General features: G+C 43.4%; 1 protein-coding gene across 1 annotated transcript in view; it reads left to right on the top strand.

Annotated features, from left to right (window-relative positions):
* Positions 1-26872, top strand: part of LOC144681114 (venom phosphodiesterase) — a 163680-nt gene that overhangs the window by 95919 nt on the left and 40889 nt on the right. Inside the window, exons 16-18 of the mRNA XM_078542845.1 lie at positions 1683-1770; positions 17479-17648; positions 17756-17807. Of these exons, the coding sequence (XP_078398971.1) occupies positions 1683-1770; positions 17479-17648; positions 17756-17807 (310 nt within the window). The remainder of the gene's footprint in view (positions 1-1682; positions 1771-17478; positions 17649-17755; positions 17808-26872) is intronic.

Here is a 26872-nt window from a genome sequence, read left to right as displayed (position 1 = left end):
CTACCCTCTGCGTAAAAAACTTGCCCCGCACATCTCCTCTAAAATTTTCTCCTCTCACCTTAAACCTATGTCCCCTAGTAATTGACTCTTCCACCCTAGGAAAAAGCTTCTACTCTGTCCATGCCACTCATAATTTTGTAAACTTCTATCAAGTCGCCCCTCAATCTCCGTCGCTCTAGTGAGAACAATCCGAGTTTCTCCAACCTCTCCTCATAGCTAATAACCTCCAGACCAGGCAGCATCCTGGTAAACCTCCTCTGCACCCTCTCCAATGCCTCCATATCCTTCTGGTAATGCGGTGACCAGAATTGCATGCAATATTCCAAGTGTGGCCTAACCAAGGTTCTATACAGCTGCAGCATGACTTCCCAGCTTTTATACTCAATACCCCTGCCAATGAAGGCAAATATGCCATATGCCTTCCTGACTACCTTATCCACCTGCGTTGCCACTTTCAGTGACCTGTGGACCTGTACACCCAGATCCCTCTGCCCGTCGATGCACTTAAGGGTTCTGCCATTTACTGTATAATTCCTGCCTGTATTAGACCTTCCAAAATGCATTACCTCGCATTTGTCCGAATTAAACTCCATCTGCCATTTCTCCGCCCAAGTCTCCAACCGATCTATATCCCGTTGTATCCTTTGACAATCCTCTTCACTATCTGCAACTCCTCCAACCTTAGTGTCGTCTACAAACTTACTAATTAGCCCAGTTACATTTTCCTCCAAATCATTTATGTATACTACAAACAGCAAAGGTCCCAGCACTGATCCCTGCGGAACTCCACTAGTCACAGCTCTCCATTGAACTAGGGTAATTCCCTGCTTTGGTGGTAATGGTAGAGTGGGGGATATGACAGACCATGAGGTTACAGATTGTGGTTGAGTACAATTCTGCTGCTGCTGATGTCCCACAGCGCCTCATGGATGCCCAGTCTTGAGTTGTTAGGTCTGTTCGAAATCTATCCCATTTAGGATGATGATAGTGCCACACAACATGATGGAGGGTATTCTCAATGTGATGTTGGCACTTCATCTCCATAAGGACTGTGCTGTGGTCACTCCAACTGAAACTGTCATGGACAGATGCATCTGTTGCAGGTAGGTTGGTGAGGATGAGGTTAAGTATGTTTTTCTCTCTTATTGGTTCCCTCACCACCTGCTGCAGACAGTCTAGCAGCTATGTCTTTTAGGACTTGGCCAGCTCAGTCAGTTGTGGTGCTACCGAACCACTCTTGGTGATGAACATTGAAGTCCCCCACCCAGAGTGCATTCTGCACCCTTGCCACCCTCAGTGCTTTCTCCACATGGTGTTCAACATGGAGGAGTACTGATTCATCAGCTGAGGGGATAATGGTACGTGGTAATAAGCAGGAGGTTTCCTTGCCCATATTTGACCTGATGCCATGAGACTTCAAGAACCGAAGTTGATTTTGAGGACTCACAGGTCAACTCTTTCCCAACTCTTTTCCACTGTGCCACCACCTCTGCTGGGTCTGTCCTGCCAGTGGGGTGGGGCATACCTAGGGATGGTGAAGGTGGTCTCTGGGACAATACCTGTAAGGTATGATTTCATGAGTATGACTATGTCATACATACTATGTTTGTTTTAATAAACAAAATTGTGTGTTTCTTTTCCTTCTTGTACTAACTATGTTTTGCCCTGTTGGTTAATTCCAGGCTATCTTCATAGGTCATGGGCCAGGCTTCAAATATAAGACTGAGGTCGATCCATTTGACAATATTGAACTCTACAACCTGATGTGCGGTAAGTGCTTTCATATTATAAATAAGTTTATGTAAGTGAATGGCTTTATTTCAGCTTCAGTTTACAGCTGACTACAACTGATGTTTCTGTAAATAAAATCTATCATTGTATCTGCTTTTATATTCTAAGGATTCTCCATAATGCACATATCTTTAATGCTCTTGCAGTATAACTAGTTCAGAATGTCTGCAGTGCAGATGATTGAAGGTAGTGACTCAAAATATCCTGAAGTGATCCAACCTCAGCCATGAGGACTAAAAAATGATAGTGAAACCATATTGGGGTTGATTATTACTGTGAAATGACACCAACACTCCCCAGTACAGATGTGAAAAAATACACTTAAAGTTGGCTTCTGGGTGAACGTGACGGTGCAAGTAAATCTTACAAGTTGGTGTGACTTAATTTTAGTGTATTCTGCTGAACTATACTATCTTGTAATGGTCTCACTCACATATTTCTCCTTCCTTAACCATCTCTTGAGGGAGATGGTGGTGTAGTGGTAATGCCACTGGATGAGTAATCCTTGAGGCCTAGTTAATTCAGAGAACCTGGGTTCAAATCCCACTGCAGCAGCTGGTTGAATATAAATATATTTTTAGTAATGGTAACCTTTAGAACTATCACCGATTGTTGTAAAAATCAATCTGATTTACCAATGCCCTTTAGGGAAGGAAATCTTTCATCCGTACCCAGAACTTCTGACTTTATGCCACAACTCCCTATGGATAATTACAAATGACAAAAACAAAGATTTCCTGTCGGAAATATATACTTGCAATGGGATTTCAGGCTGTCCTGCCAAGTATTGTAACATAAGTTTCTGTTCTAGCACCATCGTTTGCAAATTATATTAGAACTATGCTTCCGTTCTGGGCTGACAGAGAGCTGCTAGTTTGTGTTCAGTGCCTGCCAGAATATGTTGTTATACTAGCAGAAAGTTATGATTTTCTTTTTCCATTTCAATGCTGTACACTTTGCTGTTGAACGAGGCAGTACGGTGTTTTTCTCCAAGGATTCATATGGAAGTCAGCTCTTTTTTGAGAGAGTGAAAGTTCAGGACAAAACCCAACTTCAAGAAAAAGAGAACAGTAAATAGGCAATGGCTAATATTTAAGAAAAAAATGAATGCATTGCAACAGTTATACATTCCTTTCTGGCACAAAAGCACAACGTCATCATGATATTTCATTCGGCGGGCGTGTGCCGGAGTCGGCTGCATGCCCGCCAAAATGTCAACGGCCTATTAAGGCCATTAAGAAAGTAATTAAAGTATCTAAGAACGCTGCCTGTCCAACCTTAAGGTTGGTGGGCAGGCTTAAAGCCCAAACGGCATTCGCATTTTTCAGGAAACCTCATCCGTGGGTGGGATGAGGCTTCCTGAAGCTTTTATAAAACAATTGAATAAATTTTCCCATCTTCACAAGAATGTCCCAACTCATGTGACACTGACACTGTCACATGAGGGGACATGTTTAATCAAATTTTTACTTCATTTATTGTAATGTTTTATTATATATTCAATCTCCCCGAGGCAGCTCCATGCCTCAGGGAGATTGCTGCGCTCTTTTGCTCGCATGTGCGAAAGAGCGCAGGCCCCAACTCTCCTTCCTCCCCTCACCTGCACAGGTAGCACTGAGTGTTATGCTGGGCGGGCCTTAATTGGCCTGCCTGCATAAAATGGCAGCACACAGCTGATCGCCTGCTCCCACCCAGCCCACCCGCCATAGGAAAAATCTAGGCCCTGGGAACAATGAAATTTGCATTGAAAGGGAGAAATATGTATAAAGGAGATGAGGTTATATGTAAAGGGAGAAGGCATGCTAAGAGCTAAGACACATTTGAAAAGCCTCCAAGTTGCTGTCTACAGGAACCAAAGCTAAGAAAAAGCACTTTGAATATCACTGTCCAGGTAATTGTTTAAATCTATTTGTTTTTACTGTTGCCTTAATGGAGGTGTAACTGGGAGCCATATTAATTAGGGGATTTAGGAGTTATTATAGTAGTAATTTGTAGACCTATGTGTGTGATTAAATCTTTTCTTTTATTAATAAATGTTTAATTTAGTTTTGTAAAAAACCTCTAGGTCTTGGTAGACTTAATAACACTGAATTCAAGGCACGCATCTTGAAATAAAATACAAATTGCAAAACAATTGTGGCAGCTGTTTCAAGTTTCCCTCTGGGATTTGAGCAGCTTGGCATTTACCATCTGCTGTGCCATAACAGCTACTTTAGTTCTGTCTTCACAGAGGAAATAACTTCCCAAAATCCTAGGGAAACAAAGGTCTCGTGAGAAGGAGGTATTGAAGGAAATTAGTATTACTAAAACAATAGTGCTGGAAAAATTAATGGGACTGAAAGCTGATAAATCCCCAGGGCCTGATAATCTACATGCCAGGGTACTAAAGGAACTGGCCATGGAAATAGCAGATATGTTGGTTGTCGTCTTCCAAAATTCTGTGGATTCTGGAACAGTCCTGGCAGACGGCAGGGTGGCAAATGTAACTCCACAATTTAAAAAAGGAGGGAGGGAGAAAGCAGTGAATTACAGACCGATTAGCCGAGCATCAATAGTAGGGAAAATGCTGGAGTCTGTTATAAAGGATGTGATAACAGGACACTTAGAAAATATCAACAGGATTAGACAGAGTCAACATGGATTTACAAAAGGGAAATCATGCTTGACAAACCTACTGGAGATTTTGAGGACATAACTAGCAGAATAGATATGGGAGAACCAGTGGATGTGGTGTATCTGGATTTTCAGAAAGCTTTTGATAAAGTCCCACATAAGAGGTTAGTGTGTAAAATTAAAGTACCTGGGATTGGGGGTAATATATTGACATGAATTGAGAATTGGTTGGCTGACAGGAAGCAGATAGTAGGAATAAATGTGTCTGTTTCGGAATGGCAGGCGGTGACAAGTGGGGTACCGCAGGGATCAGTGCTCGGGCCCCAGCTATTCACACTATATACCAATAATTTGGATAAAGGAGCCAAATGTAATATTTCCAAGTTAGCTGATGACACGAAACTTGGCGGGAATATGAGTGGTGAGGAGGGTGTAAAGAGGCTTCAAGGCAATTTATACAGGTTGTGTGAGTGGATAAATACATGGCAGATGCAGTATAACATGGATAAGTGTGAAGTTATCCACTTCAGTAGGAAAAACAGAATGGCAGAGTATTATTTAAATGGTGATAACTTGGGAAATGTTGATGTATAAAGGGACCTGGGTGTCTTTATACACCAGTCACTGAAAACAAGCATGTAGGTGCAGCAATCAGTTAAGAAGGCAAATGGCCTGTTGGCCTTCATTGCGAGAGGACTTGAGTACAGGAGCAAGGATGTCTTACTGCAGCTATACAGGGCCTTGGTAAGACCACGCCTGGAGTATTGTGTGCAGTTTTGGTCTCCTTTAGCTGGAAGATTCGGAAACTTTTAAAGATCAACAAAGGATTACTAAAAAAAAAATAAAAAGAGCAAAGGTAAATTATGAAAGAAAACTAGTGCAAAATGTAAAAACTGATAGCAAAAGCTTCTACAAGTATATAAAAGGAAAGAGAGTAGCTAAAGTGAATGTTGGTCCCTTGGAGGACGAGACTGGGGAGTTAATAGTGGGGAACGTAGAAATGGCAGAGATGCTTAATCAATATTTTGCCTCAGTTTTCACAGTGGAGGACACTAGTACCACCCCAATAGTAACAGGTAGTAACAGGTAGATATAGAGAAGGAGGAACTTAGAACAATCATTATCACTGGAGAAAAAGTACTGAGCAAACTATTGGGACTAAAGGGTGACAAGTCCCCAGGACCTGATGGCCTACATCCCAGGGTCTTAAAGGAAGTGGCAGCGGAGATAGTGGATGCATTGGCTATGATATTCCAAAATTCCCTGGATTCTGGAAAGGTTCCAGTGGATTGGAAAAATGCTAATATAACACCCTTATTCAAAAAGTGGGGGGGCAGAAAGTAGGAAACTATAGACCAGTTAGTTTAACGTCTGTCGTTGGGAAATTGCTGGAATCCATTATTAAGGAAGTAGTAATGGGGCATTTGGAAAGTCAAAATGCAATCCATCAGAGTCAGCATGGTTTTATGAAGAGTAAATTGTGTTTGACTAATTTGCTAGAGTTCTTTGAAGATGTGACAAGCAAAGTGGATAATAGGGACCTTGTAGATGTAGTATATCTGTACTTCCAGAAGGCCTTTGATAAGGTGCCGCACAAAAGATTAATACACAAGGTAAGATCACACAGAGTTAGGTGTAATATATTAGTTTGGATAGAGGATTGGCTAACCAACAGAAAGCAGAGAGTCGGGATAAATGGGTCTTTTTCTGGATGGCAAGCTGTAACTAGTGGGGTGCCACAGGCTTCAGTCCTTGGGCCCCAACTGTTTACGATCTATATTAATGACTTGGATTCAGGGATAGAAGGTACAAACGCTAAATTTGCAGATGACACCAAAATAGGTGGGAAAGTAAGTTGCAATGAAGAAATAAGAAATTTACAAATGGATGAAGACAGGTTAGGTGAATGGGCCAAAATTTGACAGATGGAGTTTAACGTGGATAAGTGTGAAGTTATCCATTTTGGTCAGAAGAATAAAAAGGCGACTTATTATTTAAATAGAGAGAAACTTCAGAATGCTTCAGTGCAGAGGGATCTGGGTGTCCTCGTACATGAATCGTTGAAAGCTAGTATGCAGGTACAGCAGGTAATAAGGAAGGCAAATGGAATTTTGGCATTTATTGCTAAAGGAATACAGTATAAAAATAGGGAAGTGTTATTGCATCCGTACAAGGCATTGGCGAGACCGCACCTGGAGTACTGTGCACAGTTTTGGTCCCCTTACTTGAGGAAGGATGTAGTTGCACAGGAGGTGGTTCAGAGGAGGTTCACTAGATTGATTCAAGAGATGTGGGGCTTGTCTTATGAGGAGAGATTGAACAGTTTAGGCCTATACTCGCTAGAGTTTAGAAGGATGAGAGGAGATCTAATTAAGGTATATAAGATGCTAAAGGGGATAGACAAAGTAGACGTGGAGCAGATGTTTCCCCTTCTGGGGCATTCTGGAATGAGAGGCCATAGTTTTAAGCTAAGGGGTGGTAGATTTAAATCAGAGATGAGGAAGAATTACTTTTCTCAAAAGATCATGAATCTGTGGAATTCACTACCTCAGAGTGCAGTGGATGCCGGGACGCTGAATAAATTTAAGGAGGAGATAGACAGATTTTTAATTAGTAATCGGTTGAAAGGTTATGGGGAGAGGGCGGGAAATCGGAGTTGAGGCCAAAATGAGATCAGCCATGATCGTAATGAATGGCGGGGCAGGCTCGAGGGGCTAAATTGCCTACTCCTGCTCCTAGTTCTTATGTTCTTAAAGGTAACCCTTGCCACAGAGGGAGTGCAGCGAAGGTTCATCAGACTGATTCTTGGGATGGCAAGATTATCATATGAGGAGAGATTGGGTCGACTAGGCCCGTATTCACTGGAGTTTAGAAAAATGCAAGGGGAGCTCATTGAAACATATAAAATTCTGACAGGGATGTACAGACTGGATGCAGGAATAATGTGTCCTTTGGCTCGCCTAGAACAAGGGGTCACAGCCTCAGGATATGGGGTAGGCCATTTAGGCCTGAGATGAGGAGAAACTTCTTCACTCAGAGGGTGGTGGACCTGTGGAATTTTCTACCATAGAGGGCTGTAGAGGCCAAGCCACTGAATATATTTAAGAAGGAAATAGATAGAGTTCTGGACTCTTTAGGTACCAAGGGGTATGGGGAGAGAGCAGGAGTATGGTGTTGAGATAGAGGATCAGCCATGATCATAATGAGTGGCGGAGCAGGCTCGAAGGGCTGAATGACCTGCTCCTGTTCCTATTTTCTACGTTTCTACATTTCTATCCTATGAATTTCTCATGCAGGTATGAAATTGAAATCATAAACTTGATATTCCATGTAGCCTTCAACTCTGAAGCGTTTGTTGTCATAAATATTTGTATCATCTAGTGCTGTTGAACATTAAAGCAGATCCTGCATGTAGCAGTTACAAAGGAGATTATGATTCCCAGTGTCATAAAATAGAAAAGCTGCTTTAATTTCATTATACCTACAACAACATTAGCTTTAAAGTGGTAAAACATCACAAGGCACTTCACAGGAATGTTAGTAAATAAAATTTAATTTAAATTTATTAATTTATAATGTTTGTATTATTTTATGTGAAGTAATTACTGTAACATAGGGGAGAATTTTTGGCTCAGCGAGCAGGGGTGGGGCCCGCTCTCCAAGGCGTAAAATGACACGGGGTGACGTCGTCGGGCGTGCGTCCCGTCATCACCGCGCGTTGTTTAGATTTTCAGTTCAGCAGGCGCGCAGCTGAGTCGGCTACGCACCCACCAAATTGTCAAAGGCCTGTTAAGGCCATTAATTAACTGTTGAGAAAGCTGCCTATCCAACGTTAAGGTTGGCGGGCAGGTGAAAAGCCCAGGCGGCCTTCACATTTTTCATGGAACCTCATCCACGGGCAGGATGAGGTTTCATGAAGGGTTTATAAATTAAATAAATTTTTCCATTAAAGTTCATTGACATGTCCCAGCTCATGTGACACTGTCACATGAGGGAACATGTCTTAAATTTTAAAACTAAAAACTTATCTCCCTGAGGCCCCTCTGTGCCTTAGGGATATTTCTGTGCTCTTTCGCGCGCATGCGTGTGAAATAGTGCACACCCAACTCAGGGAACCCCGCCCCGCCTACACAGGGAGCGCTCAGTGCTTCTGGGCATGCATCATGCTGGGTGGGCCTTAATTGGCCCACCCACGTAAAATGGTGGCACGGACCCGATCGGGGGCACCGATCGTGTATGCGCCCACCTGCACCCGTCCCTGCACAGACCCCCGAGGGGGGGAATATTCTCTCCATAAGAATATAAGGGACTATGATCCTGATATTTGGCTCTACAGCCAGGTGAATCTGATGTAGTGGTTATCACCTTATTCCTCCTGACATCTGGCCAACCCCATTTTGATTGGTCTTCTGATATTGATGGTTCGGGCACCTGCCAAAAACAGCCATTACAAATCAAGATCCTGTGATGTTAATCAGACCATGATGCAGTTTTCAGGTGCCGAAACATGGAGCATGTGCTGTAGAATCCTCAGACAAAGACACGTTAGAGGTTTTTAAAATTCTTCTGTTGGGTTGACGAAGAATTCATACTTTTTCTAGACCCCATGTGGCTGTCTCCCAGGATTGTCTCTCATCCCTCTTTACCCCGGCAGGCTGTGCCAATTGGCGGAGTGGTCAGATTACTGGGCTTCTCTGATCAACGAGCTGCTCAAATTGCATGAATAACTTGCTGATGGAATGGTAATGGGACCCAACCCAAAGGAAATTGGTCGAACCTCTCAGTAATGGCATTAAGGGGGTGCACTCCATAAACTACCTGCCTGATGTCTGCCAAAACTGACAATAAATGCCTGAAACATGACTAAAATCTTTTTGACCAACATTACAACAATGACTATACTTTGGGAATTCCTGAGGTTGTTAAAGGTGCTATAAAAATGCAAGTTTTTCATCTATTGAATCCACTTCTTTGCAGACAAGGTACAATCTACTCTATCATGGGCTCTACATTTATTTAATGGTCCCAAGAAAAATGTTGCTTTCCACAAATTTTCTATTCAATCCAAACAATGTAGGAATTATTATGTATATTATAAGAATCTGGCACGTATAGTGTTAATGTGGGACTGAGCACATTACTGCCCACACATTGATGTAACAGACACAAGGCCCACACATAGACAGAGCCATGTGTACCAGCAAGCATGGAGACAGATCCTAGCTTGTATTTTTACTGTATATTTTCAAAAAGTTCTAAGAGACAATAAAGACTTCCAGTTAACCTACATTTGACTACGAAGACTTCTTCAGACCTGCTGAACTGTATTACAATATCATGTCCCAGAAAGCATTTGACCATTTCGGTCCAAAATTAATTATGTAAGATTTAAATAACATTCATGCATAAGTTTTTCAAAGCTATCGTACTTTGTAATTAAACAGCACTTGCAGCAGGAGTGCATGAATACGTCCAGATTTCTCAGTATGACTATGCTTGTACTGGGAGATATTTGGGCCAAGAGGTTGAGGCAACCTTCCATATGTTGCATAAGGGAATTAGTTAGCGTTGGGAATAGCGAAGAAGGAGAATGGGTTGCTCAATCGTCTTCAAACCCAATCAAAGGACCACAGAATTTTAATGGCACAGAAGGAGGCCATTCAGCCCATCGTGCCTGCACTAGTTCTCCAAATGAGCATTATGACCTAGTGCCATTGTCCTGCCTTTTCCCTGTACCTTTGCACATTGTTTCTATTTAAATAATCATCTAATGCCCTCTTGGATGTCTTGATTGAACCTGCCTGCATCACACTTCCAGGCAGTGCATTCCAGACCTGAACCACTAGTTGTGTGCAAAAAATTTTTCTCACATCACACTTGCTTCTTTTGCAAATCACTTTAATTCTGTGCCCTCTCATTCTTGATCCTTTTACAAGTGGGAACAGCACCTCCTATTTACTCTGTCCAGCCCCCTCATGATTTTGAACATCTCTATCAAATCTCCTCTTAGCCTAATTCTCTCCGAGGAGAACAGTCCCAACTTCTCCAATCTATCTTCGTAACTGAAGTTTCTCATTCCTGGAGTCATTCTTGTAAACCTCTTCTGCACTCTCTCCAATGTGTTCACATCCTTCCTATAATATGGCGCCCAGAACTGTACGCAATACTCCAGCTGAGGTCTAATGAATGTCTTATATCAATTCAGCATAACCTCCTTGCTCTTATACTCTATGCCCCTATTAATAAAGTCCAGGATACCATGTACTTTATTACCTGCTCCCTCCACCTGGCCTACCACCTTCAATGATCTATGCACATATACACCCAGGTCTTTCTGCTCCTCACCCACTTCAAAATTTCACCCCTTTGTTTATATTTTCAGTTCATGTTCTTCCTACCAAAATGCATCACCTGACATTTCTCCACATTGAACTTTATCTGTCACCTATCCTCCCACTCCACCAACTTGTCTATGTCCTTTTAAAGTTCTACATTGTCCTCCTCGCAGTTCACAACACTCCCAAACTTCGTATCATCCGCAAATTTTGAAATTCTTCCCTGCACACCAAGATCTAGATCATTAATATATATCAGGAAGAGCAAGGGTCCCAATACCGACCACTGGGGAACTCCACTACAAACCTTCCTCCAGCCTGAAAAATATCCATTGACCATTACTCTATGCTTTATATTTTTCAGCCAATTTTGTATCCACGTTGCTCCTGTCGCTTTTATTCCATGAACAATAACTTTTCTCACAAATCTGTCGCGTGGCACTGTATCAAAAGCTTTTGAAAGTCCATGTACACCACATCAACAGCATTACCCTCATCAACCTTTTCTGTTACCTCTTCAAAAAAACTCCAGCAAGTTAGTTAAACACGATTTCCCCTTTAGAAATCCATGCTGGCTCTTCCTTATCAACCCATATTTTTCCATGTGACTACTAATTTTATCCTGAATAATTGTTTCTAGAATCTTGCCCACCACTGAAGTTAACCTGACTGGTCTGTAATTGCTGGGCTTATTCCTACAACCTTTCTTGAACAGGGGCATAATGTTTGCAATTCTCCAGTCCTCTGGCACCTCTCCTGAGTCTAGGGAAGACTGAAAAATTATGGCCAGTGTCCCTGCAATTTCTACTCTCACTTCCTTCAATATCCTTGGATGCATCTTGTCCGGTGGCAGAGTTTCCTCATCTGTCACCATGGCCTGGGTAGCATCTACCTCCTAAAGACTAATGCAAAGTGTTCATTTAATGCCTCAGCCATGGCCCTTTCATCCACCTGTAAATTCCCTTTATGTCCCTAATCTGCCCTACTCCTCCTTTTATCAACCTTTTACTATTTATATGTCTATAGAAGACTTTCTGGATTCTCCTTTATGTTGGCTGCCAGTCTTTTCTCATAACCCCTCTTCGCTTCTCTAATATGTTTTTTTGCCTGCTCCCTGGACCTTCTGTATTCCTCTTGGTTCTAAATTGTATTTTCCACCTGACACCTGTGATAAGCACACTTTTTCTTCTTTGTCTTAATTTCTAGCTCCTTTTTCATTCAGGGAGCTCTGGATTTGTTTGCCCTACATTTCCCTTTCGATGGAATATAACTTGACTGTGCCCAAACCAATTCTTTTTTGAAGGTAGCCCATTGTTCACCTACAGTTTTTCCCGCCAATCTTTCATTCCAGTTTATCTGGCCCAGCTCCGTTCTTGCCCCATCGAAGTCGGCTCTCGTCCAGTTAATTTTTCTTACTCTGGATTGCCTATCGTCCTTTTCTACCATCATCCTAAAATGTACAATACAATGATCACTGTCTCCTAAATGTTCCCCCATTGACACTTGATCTACTTGGCCCACCTCATTTCCAAGAATCAGGTCCAACAGTGCGTGTTTTCTTGTTCGATTGGACACATACTGCTGTAGAAAATTTTCCTCAACACAATCCAGGAACTTTTGCCCCTCTCTGCCCTTTACACTACCACTGTCCCAGTCTACATTCGGGTAATTAAAGTCACCCGTTATAACTACTTTATATTGCTTGCATCTCTCTGCAATTTCCTTGCAGATTTCTTCTTCTACATCCTTCTCACTCTTTAGCTGTCTGTAGACTACACCGAGCAACATAATTGCCTCCTTTTAGTTCCTTAGCTCTAGCCAAATTGATTCTGTCCCTGAACCCTCTGGGACATCCTCTTTCTCCAGAACTGCAATGCTCTCCTTAACCAATACAGCCACCCATCCTCCCTTCCTTCCTTTTCTATCTTTTCTGAACACCTTGTACCCTGCAATATTTAACACCCATTTCTGCCCTTCCTTCAGCCACTTTGTTATCGCCACAACATCATATGGCAATCACATGGCATAACATGGCAATCTGTGCCTGTAGCTCCCCAATCTTATTTGCTATACTGCGTACATTCACATACATGCATAGTAATCCTGATTTAGATTCTGTTACTTTCTCCCTCATCCCGACTTCACCTATTAACTTACTATTCTCTATACTAGTGCTATCTGTCCCTCCCAGTATTTTGTGCACCCTGGTATTCCTCTCTAATATTTTCTCCTGGTTCCCACACCCCTGCTGAGCTAGTTTAAAGCCCTCCCAACAGCACTAGCAAAACACCCCATAAGGAACTCAGTCCCAGCTCTGTTCAGGTGCAACCCATTTGGCTTGTACAGCTGCCATCTCCCTCAGAGCCAGTTCCAGTGTCCCAGGAATCAAAGCCCTCCCTCCTGCACCATCTTTCCAGCCACGCATTCATCTCATTTGTCCTCCTATTTCTGTACTCACTGGCACGTAGCACTGGGAGTAATCCAGAGATTTCTACATCAGAGGTCCTGCTTGCTAATTTTCTACCTAGCTCCCTAAATTCTGATTGCACTTCCCCCTTTTTACCTAAGTCATTGGTACCAATGTGGTCCACGACCTCTGACCGTTCACCCTCCCCCAGAAGAATGTCCTGCAGCTGCTCTGTGACATCCTTGACTCGGCACTAGGGAGGCAACATACCATCCTGGAGTCACGTCTACCACCACAGAAATGCCTGTCTGTCCCCCTAACCAATGAATCTCCTATCACTATTGATCTTTCTTTCTTCTTCCCCCTCACCTGTACAACCGAGCCGTTCGTGGTGCCACAAACTTGGCTCTGACTGCACTCCTTTGAAGAACCAGCGTCCTCACCAGCTTCCAAAACAGAAAACCGATTCATGAGCAGGGACCCCAGGGGACTCCTGCACTACCTTCCTACTTCTTTTGGACTGCCTGGTGGTCATCCATTCCCTCTCTGTCTCCAGGCCCTTAAGCTGTGATGTGACCACTTCTCTGAACGTGCTATCCACGTAGTTCTCAGCTTCGCAGATGAGCCACAGTGACTTCAGCCGCCGCTCGAGCTCTGAAACTCGGAGCTCATGTTTCTGCAGCTGGTAACACTTCCTGCACGTGTGGTCGTCTAGGACAACGGTAGTGTCCATGGCTTTGCACATATTACAGGACACGCGTTCCACTCAACTGAGCTGCCCTGCCATGTCTCAAATCTACTTCCCTTATGTTAACTTTATTCCAGTTTGGAATATTTATATTACTTTATTATATTGGCCCTAAATTTCCATTACTCCTGGCGCTTCTCAGTTAAATCAAAGTACAGCAACTTGTTTAAAAATATTACACTTTTCTAATTTACTCATCAGGTCCTACTTACCAAGGCCGCTGCTCTTCTTTCTGAGGAAATGTAGAAAAGGAAAGGAGTACCTCCTCCCTCCTCATCAAACTCCCTCAATCACCTCTGCTCTCGAACTCTTGCCACTTCTGTTTTTATAACTCTTCTCTCCTCTAGGTGCTGCTGACTGCCTGACTCGGGGTCCTCCTCTCACACTCTCTTCAAGGTGCTGCTGACTACCTGTCCCTGGGCCCTCCTCTCGCACTCTCCTCTCCAACATATTAATACACTTTACCAATTTCATACTATATAGATATCTAAAAAATTTCCTAATTATTAAAGTAAAGTAAATTGTTAACGGTAATCTGCCAATTGCTAAAAATACTGTTCTAATACCTAATGGTGCAAGATGGCCTCAGTACATGTTGAGAGCCACATAACACTACTCAGCATGAATAATGATACGTACTGGCAGACTCTTAATGAATAGTGCAGATAGGAAATTGTGGGAATAAAGGGCAGAATTCTACCATTCTCTGCTGCTGGGTTTCCATGCAGGGGGGGACCAAAAATTGTGGAGGTGTCCTTTCCGCTGTCTACACATCAACCCCTGACCTGTCAGTGCTTTTATGGGGGCCAGGGGAGGGCTGTTCGCCCTCTCCCCAGTTGAAGCCCTTAAGTGGACAATTAGCCCCTTCTCCCCCTCCCCCTCCACACCATGCCTCCTCTCCTGAGCCGTCGGGTGATCTTTGGACTTACCTCCACCCTAGTCTACCAGCACTTTGTTCTGTGGCACTGTCCAAACAGCTTCCACTGCTTCCAGTAGCACTGTTGGGACTAGAGAGCTTTTGGCCAATCAGATGGCCATCAGCTCTCTGAGGCAGGACTTCCTCCCCAGATGCGGTGGAAGACCGCCTCCAGTCAATTAATGCTTCTCGGCATGTGAAATGGCTGTGGGAGTGGGGGTACATTCCCCACCAACCTTTATGGTGGAGGGACAGGAAACCTTGCCATCTGAAAAATTCTGCCTCAAAGGGTTGAAACAAAATCTCACTGACAGCTATCTAGGAACATGTGTAGCATTTCAGTGGCTGTGTAGCCCAGAAATTACTGCAAAAATAATCACAAATTCACAGCACATGCCATTTTCAATGCATTAAAAAAAAACAACTTGTGGTAGGAAGAGATAAGCAGTAAGTTGTGAATAGCCACAAAGTACTAGATGACTGACTTTGCTCTGTGAGGAGGGTAATGAGTGTTAGGAAATTGCTGGATTTGGTCCCCAAGTATGAATGAATCTCACCACAGACATTTAGGACTGGTATTCCACCTAAATGATACGATATTTTTAGGTCTGACAAGAGGGTGGCCCAGAAGGGGGAGAATTGAAAATGTGAAGTCTCACACCTGCAGGTCATAAAATTGTTCTTGGAGATTGTTAAAATTAAAATGTTCAATTAAAAAAAGGTTTATTTAACTTGTCTCTTCCTCTCTCTTTTAATCCAAATTTTTTTCCCCTCTCTTTATTTCTCTTTGAGTATCTAATTTGATTCTAATTCATCCCATTTCCTTGTCCATCATACACTCTGTTTCCTACTCTATCCTTAAGTTTCATTGGTTAAAGAGATGGACCAATGGTCCCTATGTTCATGGAGTTCCAGATACCTCACTGACATCACTGCTCCATTATCAATTTACATTTCCATTAATTTGCAGCACCAAAACAATATGACCTGAGGGGTGAGAAAAAAAAAAATGGCACTCACTGCAAAAGTGTAATACTCCAGCAATTTCTGGGCCATCAAACTTCATTTTTAAAAATTTATTATGATTTGCTGATTTGAAAGTATGGCTGAAGACGGGAATTCTGAAACCCTTTTTCCGCAATATGTTCGGAACTACTACATAAGTATCATGAAAACATATTTTGTAATTTCTCATCCCATACCACAGAGTTGAATTGTGTACAAAATAACCAATGGGCTAAACCTAGAATAAACAAGTTCCAGATTCAATTACAGCTATGTTTGTAAGAGGATTATATACTTTCTTGGCACAAAATTTACATATTGAACAGTTTGTTCCAAGTTGATGCAAGAATGGAGAAATTTGTCTTATTGCAGGAATGTGTAATTATGATCTAATTTCCTTGCGTGAATAAATATTGTACTTCCAAGTGATTCACTGAATTACATCATCAAGACTCAGGCCTGATGAGATTCCAGGGCTGAATTTTACCAGCCTTTTGGGAATGGGCTGGGAAGCAAGACGGCTGGAAAAATGACACAGGAAGGCGCGCTCGAAGGTGGTGCGCTCGACATCTTCCCTCCGCCATGCTATTTTGCCAGTGGGAAAGGTGGTAGAAGAACCACCTGTCCAGAACCTAATTGAGGCACTTAAATGACCCATTAAAGGCCTTTTCCCACCTCCACTTTTATTTTGCCAGCTTCTGGGTGGCCCCCTGCCATGTGGGGAGACTGCCTGGTAAGCCCTGGTGGCCTCCCAGCAGACTTCGGGCAGGGACCTCCTTTCCAGGTACTTTTTGGCCCACATGGTGATCCCCGGCAGCAATGGCCACCCCTGCGCTCAGAAATACCCATCTTGCAGGGTCTGCCTGACTGAACCCAGCACCCCTAGATCCCACTTACCAGACTTTGAGGGAGCTCAGCCATTGATGTGCCCTCATCCCAAAGGTGCAGCCTCAGCAGTGGCCATTGGTGGTGCTGTTGAGGCTACTGAGCTGTCAGTTCTCTGATTGGGCTGGCAATTCTTTGAGGGCAGGCTGCTGTCTTTATTAAGGACAGCAGTCCTGGCCGCAGCCATTTCATTGGCTCCTGTTGGCAAAGTGCAGATTCAGCCCCCACTGCCCCTTGATGCAGGGTCAGCCCCCATTTTTGGCCCCAGTGGCAGGAACCCTACCACCTACTTAAAATTCAGGCTATAGTGTCTCTCAAAGCATTGATGACAATGCATTTTCCTTTTGCAACAGCAGTGATGCTAAGGGTCTGATGCTGACTATACAGTGAGAGTGGGGTATGTTGGTGTAGGTGGAAGAGGGGTGGGTGAGGGTAAAATGGTAACATTAATCTATTGCAAACTGACTGCTGATGCTAATGTGACACATGAGTGTAAATCTGTAAGTCTGGAAAAATAAAACTAGATAAACACATACCTACCCTGAGGAGAGTCCATGTAAAACTTACTTTATTGGTTTGTAAATTTAATGCATGCTTATCATTTGCTCCATATCTAATGTCTAATTTTCCACCAGCCCTAACTCAGCGATTAGTCGAGAGTAAATATCACTTTCTTTAAACGTGCCATTTCAATACATACTGTTAGAAAGGTGATACCAAAAAAGAACAGGCAAAAATGTATATTTGTAACAGGATTGCTCTTGTCTTCCCCTGTTAGATTTGTTGCAGATTACACCTGCGCCTAATAATGGATCTCATGGCAGTCTAAACCATCTGCTGAAAAACCCTTTTTACAGCCCTACTCTTCCTAAAGAGGTATCTTTACCTTCTTATCCACTCTCCAAATTGATTGCAAGTGACAATCTGGGATGTTCATGTAATGGCTCGGTAAGTACAGGACTGGCTGAATATTTCACAGTATGTTGGATTGTACAAGGTTTCTTTAAGAGGTACCAAGTGAACTTTGATACCAACAGAATGTATATGTCCCTTAGACCCTGTCTATTGAAGAAATGAATAAAAGAATCAACCTTACTGCCGCGAAAGGTAAGGTAATATATTGCTTTTCTAGTTCTTATGCCATGCTAAATGTCAAGTCTGCAAGTGTGAATGATGGAACTTAAGTACACTGTGACTAAATTCTAACAGTTTAGAGTTATTGACTGGAAAAAAAGACTGCCAAATTATTACAGAATAAATTCCTAACTAAAAACAACTAATCCACAAGATTTCTCTTGGAAGTACTGGTTATCCTTGAGAATAATCTTTTCTCCATAATGAAGCTCTGTCCTTGAATATGCAACATAGCTATAAAGGATAGACAATTCAACATGAGTGAAGCCAATGCTGTAAGAACAGTTAAGTTTCCAAGAAAATGTTCTCCTAAATGGAATATTCCTGTAATCGATATAAATGTTTCACTACTGTGTTTGCAGTAGGGTGTTAGATTAATGCACTCAGTATTTTCAGGAATGTGAAGTATTGACAGTCGCCCACTCCGCACACACGTATATGTGTACATATACACAATGATAATTTGATTTCATATAATGCATGAATACTAGAGAAGGCAACATTGACATACTAGTCATGAGATTTATAGTTGTTAATTATAGTTAATCATGTTAAAAAAAATTAAGTGGTAAGTTACTTAAATTTTGAAGCTCCTGTTTGCATTGTTGTGAAAGGCATCTTGCAGTTTTCTTTTGAAGGAGGTCTTGTGGCACGGTGGAAGCATCCCTGCCCCTTAGCTAGCAGCTGTGGGTTCAAGTCCCACTCCAGAACTTAATGGCCAAGGAATGTGCTTTCATAATGTGACCAAACAGGTTGAATATCAACTTGTAAATCCTTCCAATGTATGCCAATGGCAGGTAGTAAGAACAGGAGAGATTCCTGGTCAGTCATGTGTTGGAAAGAAATTGGAGCCTCTACCATTGCTCCAGGTTACATGTTCATAAAAGTGTATGTTACCACAGCAACTTGGACACCTTGGGGGTGCTGGTTGGCAGGACAGCTGGTGCAGATTAGATTTGAGCCAACAGTTTGATCTCCATTCAGGCTGAGATTGATTTGGAACCTGCCTCCTTGCCCTACCCATGGTGGAGATCATTGTGCTATGGGTCAGACCTGCCTTCAGGCAGAGAACTCAGGGAAAGGTTTTCTTTCCTCTCTGTTATTCTCCCATCTTTTCGATTTGCAATATCAAAGATTCTTCCACTCTGTAGCCTTGATTACTATAGAGAAGCCTACAGTCATCTAAATTAATATAGAGTAATAAAGTAGAGCCAGTTCTTTCAGGTCAAAATCCTGGAACTCTCTACCTATCTGCACTGCGTGTGTACCAACAACAAATGGACTCCAGCAGTTCAAGAATGCAGTTCACCATCAGCCTTACAAAGACAATGAGGAATGGGCAATAGATGCTGGCCTAGCCACCAAGCCAACATCCCATGAACAGCCAAAAAAATAGTTGACATTAGGAAAGACTTCTTCATGCAAAGAAGTTTTGAACTCTCTTCCGCAATGGCAATTGATGCTAGATCACTTGTCAGTTTGAAAACTGAGTTTGATAAAATTTTCGTGAAGCAAAGGTTTTAAGAGCTATGGGGCAAAGGTGGGTATATAGAGTTAGGTTGCAGATCAGCTGTGATTTCATTGAATGGTGAAACAAGCTCAAGTGGTTAAATGGTTGCTCCTGTTCCAACTTCCTATGTTCCAATAATCACATATGTAATTTAGGCAGATTATATTTACCAGGTGGTGGAGATGGGAGTGCCAGCCCTGAATACAGGGTTGACATCTAGTGGTTGGCCTCTTGCACTCGACACGAGTGGAGTGCCCAACATTTACTCACGACCCTCCCCATGCCCCTCCCCATTGAAGACCCGGTGAGTTGGAGCTCTGTTTATAGATTACTAGGTTGACATCGAGTGGAATACCTGCATCTGATGATAGTGGATTGGAGTCACCCCCATTGTATCTAGCCCGGCCTTCTGGTAGGGAGTTGTAATTAAGTCAGGCTAATGACCTATCCATGTAAAAAGGAGTCTTCATTATGGAAATGATCCGGAGCACAATCTGCTGGATGTAGAGACAATAGAAGAAATCAGTTGCTTCATGTATCACTAGACATGGAAGAGAGAAGATTAATTGGTTGAAACATCATTAATTTCATATTTGGAAAGTAACAGGATCCAACAGCTCAAGGGTGAGAATTCTCATCTTACAAACCAATGCTCACCAGCCCAGATTATGTAGCTATTTCAACAGCTTTGATAGCTGCTATAATACAGAAATGTCCTAATTTATAACAAAGCAAAATATATATCTTTTTTTTCTCATTTGGAAATGTAGCTCAGCTGACTTATCAGACTATGTGATGCAGCATTTTCACAGTGATGTTTGCACAATTCTTGCTTCCTTTGGGCGGGATCTTCCAGCCTCGCCGTGGCAGGTTCCCCTGTGGCGGATGCGGCGAGACAGCCAAACATCCATTGACTTCGGCAGCGCCAATAAATCCCACTGGTGGTCGGGACTGGAAAATCCCACCCAAGTTTGTTATTCTATCATGATTACTACAGATCTTTTTTATTCGATTACGCATGAATCACCACATCATCAGTTATATACAGTTAGATATAATTTCTTTTGTCAATTTGTGCTATTTATATCCAGAAACAAATCAGAACCAAACCCTTGAATACTTTCCAAATGTCAGGGCAAGGGCCAAGTACTTTAAAAAGTGTTGATCTTTGTTGTGGAGTTGCTTTTCCAGGCAACTTCTCTTAGTAGACACATTTAACTTTATTTACAAGAAGCAGCAGCAACCACATGTGTGCATCAAACTCTATAACTAAAGAAGAACTCTCCCACCTAGAGGTTCCCCGTGCTTCTAACTCATTGGTTTACACAGATTACACAGATCATGTGATCTTACAACACAGGGGCCAGGATTTTTGCCATCGTCGGGCAGGCTCAGCGGGGGCGAGCGGAAATGGTCAGGAAACCGACCGCCGCCCGCGATTGGGGCCCAACCACGATTTCACGCTGGTGGGCCAATTAAGGCCCGCCCAGCCATGAAACACATGCTGCAGCGCTCAGCACTGCCTGTGTTGGGGGGGAAGGAGGGCGAGCGGAGAACTTTGTGCATGCACACAGGTGCATGCAGGAAAAGCTCCCTGAGCTTTTAAATTATAAAAAAGACATGTCCCCTCATGTGACTGTCACACGAGCAGGAACATGTTATTAATAAAATGTTTACATTTTTATTTAATTTTTAAAAGCTGTTGTAAACCTCATCCCGCCTGTGGATGAGACTTCCTAAAATATCCAAAGGCTGCTTGGCCTTTTCGTCCGCCCTCCAACCATAAGGTTGGACGGGCAGCGAAAAGTGTAATTCAATTGGGACTTTAATGACCTTAATAGGCCTGTTAATTGTCGGAAGGTGCACTGCCGACTCCTGCGCACACCCGCCAACCAAAATATTGCGCAAGTGCGCGATGACATCGGGACACTCGCCCGACATCATCGCGTGTCATTTTACGTTTGGGCGGGTCGGGCATGTGCCCGCCTGCTCAACAAAAAATTCAGCCAAAGGCTATCCTTAAAGCTACAGTCCTACGTTTATCAAAACTATAATCACTACAATCTTCCAAAAGGCAAACAAATTAATGTATCTTTGATTAACATTAGTCCTACTTTATAACCTGATCTGACCAGGAATACCACCAGATATACAGCAGACAAAGATTTTCTGGCCAAAGCAAGTGTCTGTTGCTTCCGGTGTAGGCAGCATGTAACCTTCGTGCTACCTTCTCAGTTAAATGGTTGTAATGTGCTGTTGAGTGACTGCATGTCTCATTAGGGGCACAAAATCGTGATAGCTGCCATCATTTAAATTAGCCTGCAATATGTAAAGCCAGCCTGCATTTTAAAGGGGAGCTCCATTCTGGCTGGAGGAAGTGCTGGTATTGGTTGCAGAAGACAGTGTGAGCAAGAACACTGAATTATAGCATAACATGGCAGAGAGCAGGCTCCAAGGGTGGAATTTTCTGTTCCTGCTTGCAGCAGATTTTGTGGTGGGCAGGAGCAGAAATTCAGAGAGAGGTCAAAGATCAGATTTCTACTGGTGGGAGATCAGTTTGGAATTTTCCCCTCATCACGTTCATGGTGGGCTGATGGCAGGTGAGGTTTCCTGCTGATCCATGGCAGGAATGACATTTGCATGCATGACCTTGTCATGAATGTTTATTAAAAACGCTACCTGCCAGAATCACATTTCACCTCTCAATCTTGTACCACGTCAGCCAGAAATTAAACCGGTCTAACTCACGTTTATAGATGGGTGGCGTGCAGCTGTTCCACTCCCTAAATGTTCAATTGGTGTGCACTCATCTGAAGCACAGCATACGTGTTTGTACCAGGTACCCTGAGAGTTCCCAGGGCTCACACATCCTGAGTCACTCTCAGGTGCCTCACGTATTCTAAGGGCCTCAGCAATTACAGGGATGGCTGCTTGGGGATAAGGGGTACCCGCTCAAACAGTGGCCCATGGCATCTGTGCGTCAACCTCAGAGTACCTTGGAGGAGAGATAAAAAGCGGCACGTTGCTCAACATGGTCCATCATCGAGCAGACCACTGGCATCCTGAAGATGTGCTTCCAATGTTTGGACTGCTCAGGTGAGGCTCTGCAGTGCTCTCCGCAGACGGTGTTCCCATAATTGTGGTCTGCTGCACCCTCACAAACTGCCGCTTCAAAGTGGGGTTCTCTTGTCAGAGGGAAACATGGCGGAGGCTGAGAGCTCCTCAGACAATGAAGAGCAGGAAGGTCAGGAACCTGAAGAGGGAGATGAGAGTCAACTTTCTCATGAGGATGCTATTGAAGAAGCATGACATGGAAGACCTGCCCATGCCACACTGATAGCCACCAGATTCCAGGAGGAGTAAGGTGCATGCAATGGGATATGGCCACATTCCTTCCGTCCCTTAGTACTATGTTAGTGCACTGAAAGGCCTTTACAATCAGTAACATCGAGAGCAAGTTCAACATTCTTGCACCTTCAAACCTCATGATACACCTGGCCCTAAACGCTGGAAAGGTCAGCGGCAAATCCTATATCCGTGTGCTCTGGGAAGTGAAAGTCTGCACAACAGCGCAAATGCTGCGTCAAAAGATTTGATGCCATCATCGCCACCTTAGTGAGAAACTTTTAGCGGACACTGAAATGCACGCATGGTTGGAGAGACCATCAAGGCTGCAGGTCTTGTGCTTTGGCCCTGCCAATAAAGACAGCCATCCCATTTTGAGAAACAATTGCAGCTAACCCTTCACAGCTATTGAGCACATCTAACTACATGTTGTAAGGGGTACAGGTTACTAACGCATTTTGCAGACACTTCCAGTAAAGAGTTTGACACATCTCCCTGACATAACACAAGGGTCAAGTAACTATTATGACTCAGCCACACATCACATAAGTGTGAGGTTCACAAAGAAACCCTGAGTAGGAGCATGGCTCACCCTCACAATAAGAGGGCACATAGATGCATATGCACAAAACTTTCAAATGACGAGACCATTCTCATGAACAACATATGTATTTACAAAGGTTCATGATGTAGACAGTGATTGAATACTTGTGACCCAGAAGGGATGTCAAAGTTTCCTAATTTTTCTAATCCTACCACTACATCTTGGTGTATCCCTGATATCCACAACAGAGGTAGAGGCAGCCTGCTGACTGCTATGCCCTGTTGTCTTTGATGATTTGGGCAGTTGTCCTCCAGAGGGGATGAGACCTGGATGGCTCCAGCCTGCTTTGGGTGTCCTGCTGTGGGACAGGTGCACCCTCCACGGCCTGTACGGCTGGAGATGATGGGGTCACAGGCAGAGGGGATTGGGATCATTTAGAGACTCTCGATGTCACCTGGGTAGATGGCTCTGGGGTGTCCAGCTGCTGGTCCTCTTCCTTATTAGTGCCTGAGGGCCCATGCCTGGCTCCCTGCAGAGAAGGGGTTCCTGGAGAGAGGTTGAGGTGCCTCACCCCCTCTCGCCTTGTCACTGATAGATCTCACCAATGCCTATAGCAATGGAATGCAGGTCTCAGTGATAATCCGGCAGGATCTGTTGGACCAAGGTCTCCAAGGCAACTGCCACCCTTCCCATGGAGAATTTGAGGCATTTCGGAGCCATGACATCAGACAAAACACAGATGGACTCATCCATCTTTCGCTCTAGTCTGTTGACTGCCTCTTGCAACTTTACTTGATTTCTGCCACCTGTTGATGCATCTCCAGCATGTGAGAAGGCTGTTTCCACAGGCTCATCATCTGACTTGGACTCAGCAGGTGCCTGATCTCCAGCAGTGCTCCAAGTGCCAGAAACCTGGGCTGTCACTGCTTCTGACTGCTGCGGAGGTGTTCATTAAAATGTGACCCTGAGCCTAAGTCTGAACTATGACCCATTGGGGTGTGTGTCTCTGCGCTGGTAGAAGATGGAGGTGAACACAGTGACCAGTGTTCTTCAAATGAATCCTCATCATCCACCTCTGAGGTGGGCTGGGGACTGGGGCTTAGGTTTGCTCTGCTGGTCTGTCTGGACCTGCTGGTGCCTGTAAGAGAGAGAAGGTAGTTTTAGTTCATGAATAGGCTGAATATAACATTGCATATCACTTACTGAGAATGTCAGGATGTGATCAACGCATCAGTAAGGGGCTGGAGAAATGGAGTAGGAAGGAGGGCTTTAGATTTCTGAGGCATTGGGATCGGTTCTGGAGCAGGTGGGTCCTGTTCAAGGAGGACGGGTTACATCTTAACAGGACTGGGACAAATGTCCTTGCAGGGAGGTTTGCTAGTGCTGTTGTGAAGGGTTTAAACTAGATTGGCAGGGGATGGGAACCTGAGGGGAAATTCAGAGAGGAGAGGAGAAAAACTGGCAGTAGAAAGTAGAGAAGTATTAACTAATAAGGAGGATACTTCAGAGAGTATATCAAGGTAGGTAGAATACATGGAGAGTTTGATAGAATTAGAGTAGGCAATGGTAAGTCATTAGATGGGGCCTGAGTAAGAGGGAAAGTAAAAAAGACTATATCAGGGCTAATGTACATGTATGTGAATGCACGGAGTGTGGTCAATAAGATTGGTGAACTACAGGCACAGGTTGACAAATGGAATTATGATATTATTGCTATAACAGAGACCTGGCTCAAAGAAGGGCAGGACTGGGTGTTAAATATTCCTGGGTGCAAGGTGTTTAGGAGAGACAGTAAAGGAAGAAAAGGCAGGGAGTGGCAGTATACTTGCCATAGAGGAGTTAGAAGGTCCATAGAAGGTTCACCAGACTGATTCCTGGCAGGATTATCGTATGAGGAGAGATTGGGCCGACTAGGTCTGTATTCACTGGAGTTTAGAAGAATGAGAGGAGATCTCATTGAAACATATAAAATTCTGACAGAGCTGGACAGACAGGATGCAGGGATCATATTTCCTCTGGCTGGGGGGGTCTAGAGCAAGGGGTTAAGGTCTCAGGATACGAGGTAGGTGATTTAGGACTGAGATGAGGAGAAACTTCTTCACTCAGAGGGTGATGAACCTATGCAATTCTCTACCACAAAAAGCTGCGGAGGCTAAGTAACTGATTATATTTGAGAAGGAAATAGATGGATTTTCGGACTTTAAAGGCATCTAAGGGCATGGGGAGAGCGTGGGAGTACGGTGTTAGGATAGAGGATCGACCATGATCATATTGAGCATCAGAGCAGGCTCGAGGGGCGGAAGACCTACTCCTGTTCCTATTTTCAATGTTTACTTATTGATCAAGGATGGCATTAAAGTACTGGAGAGAAAGCATGTTCTAGTAGGGTCAAGGATGGAATCTCTGGCTAGAGGTAAAGAATGAAAAAAGTGCAATAACATTGACCAGGGTAGTATACAGACCACCAACTAGTGGAAGGGATGTACAGAAACAAATCTGCAAAGAAATTGCAGAGGTGCAAGACTTGTAGAGTAATTATAATGGGGGACTTCAATTATCCAAATATAGACTGCAATAGGAGTACTGCAAAGGGACAAGAGGGGTGAGAGTTCCTGGAATGTGCTCAAGATAATTTTCTGCAGCACTATGTTTCTGGTACAACGAGAGAGCAGGCACTATTGGACCTAGTTCTGGGGAATGAGTTGGCCCAAGTAGAACAAATATCAGTGGGAGAGCATTTAGGGGACAGTGACCATTGTATCATAAGGATTAGATTGGCCATAGAAAAGGACAAGGAGCAATCCAGTGCAGGGATAATTAACTGGGGGAAAGCCATCTTCGATGGGATGAGAATGCATCTGAGTTGTGTGAGTTGGAATCAAATGTTGGCAGAAAAAACAGTGACTGAATAATGGGCTACCTTCAAAGAAAAGGTATTTCAGGCAAATTCAAAGTATATTCACTTGAAGGGGAAAGGTAGGACAAATAAACCCAGAGCGCCCTGGGTTATGAAAGAGATAGAGGTGAAGATGAAAAGGGAGGAGTGTGCATCCAACAGATGTCAGGTAGAAAATACAATGGAGAATAAGACTGAATATAGAAAGACCAGAGAGGAAGTGAAGAAACTAATAAGAAAAGCAAGGAGAGAGCATGAAATGATACTGGCAGCTAACATGAAAGGGAATCCCGAGGTCTTCTATAAGCATATAAATAATATAAGGGTGGTAAAAAGAAGAGTAGGGCCGATTAGGGACAAAAAAGGGGACTTGGCATGTGGAGGCAGGAGAACTAGCAGAGGTATTAAATGAATACCTTGCATCTGTCTTTACAAAGAAAGAAGATGCTACCCAGACCGAGGTGAGAAAGGTGGTAATTAGTACACTAGTAGAATTTACAATTGAGAAGGAGGAGGTTTTAGAAAGGCTATCTTTACTTAAAATTTGTAAGGTACCAGGAATGGATGAGATGCATCCAAGAGTACTGAGGAAAGTGGGAGTAGAAATTGCAGAGGCACTCTTGATAATCTTCCAGTCTTCCTTAGACACAGGGGAGGAGCCAGAGGACTGGAGCATTGCGAATATCACACCCTTGTTCAAAGAGTGGTGCTAGGATAAAGCCGGCAATTACAGGCCAGTCAGT

Source organism: Cetorhinus maximus, chromosome 5, assembly GCF_964194155.1.
Source record: "Cetorhinus maximus chromosome 5, sCetMax3.hap1.1, whole genome shotgun sequence".
Taxonomy (NCBI): Eukaryota; Metazoa; Chordata; class Chondrichthyes; order Lamniformes; family Cetorhinidae; genus Cetorhinus; species Cetorhinus maximus.
The sequence above is the reverse complement of the archived record's forward strand: the minus strand, read 5'-3'. Positions and strand labels throughout refer to the sequence as shown.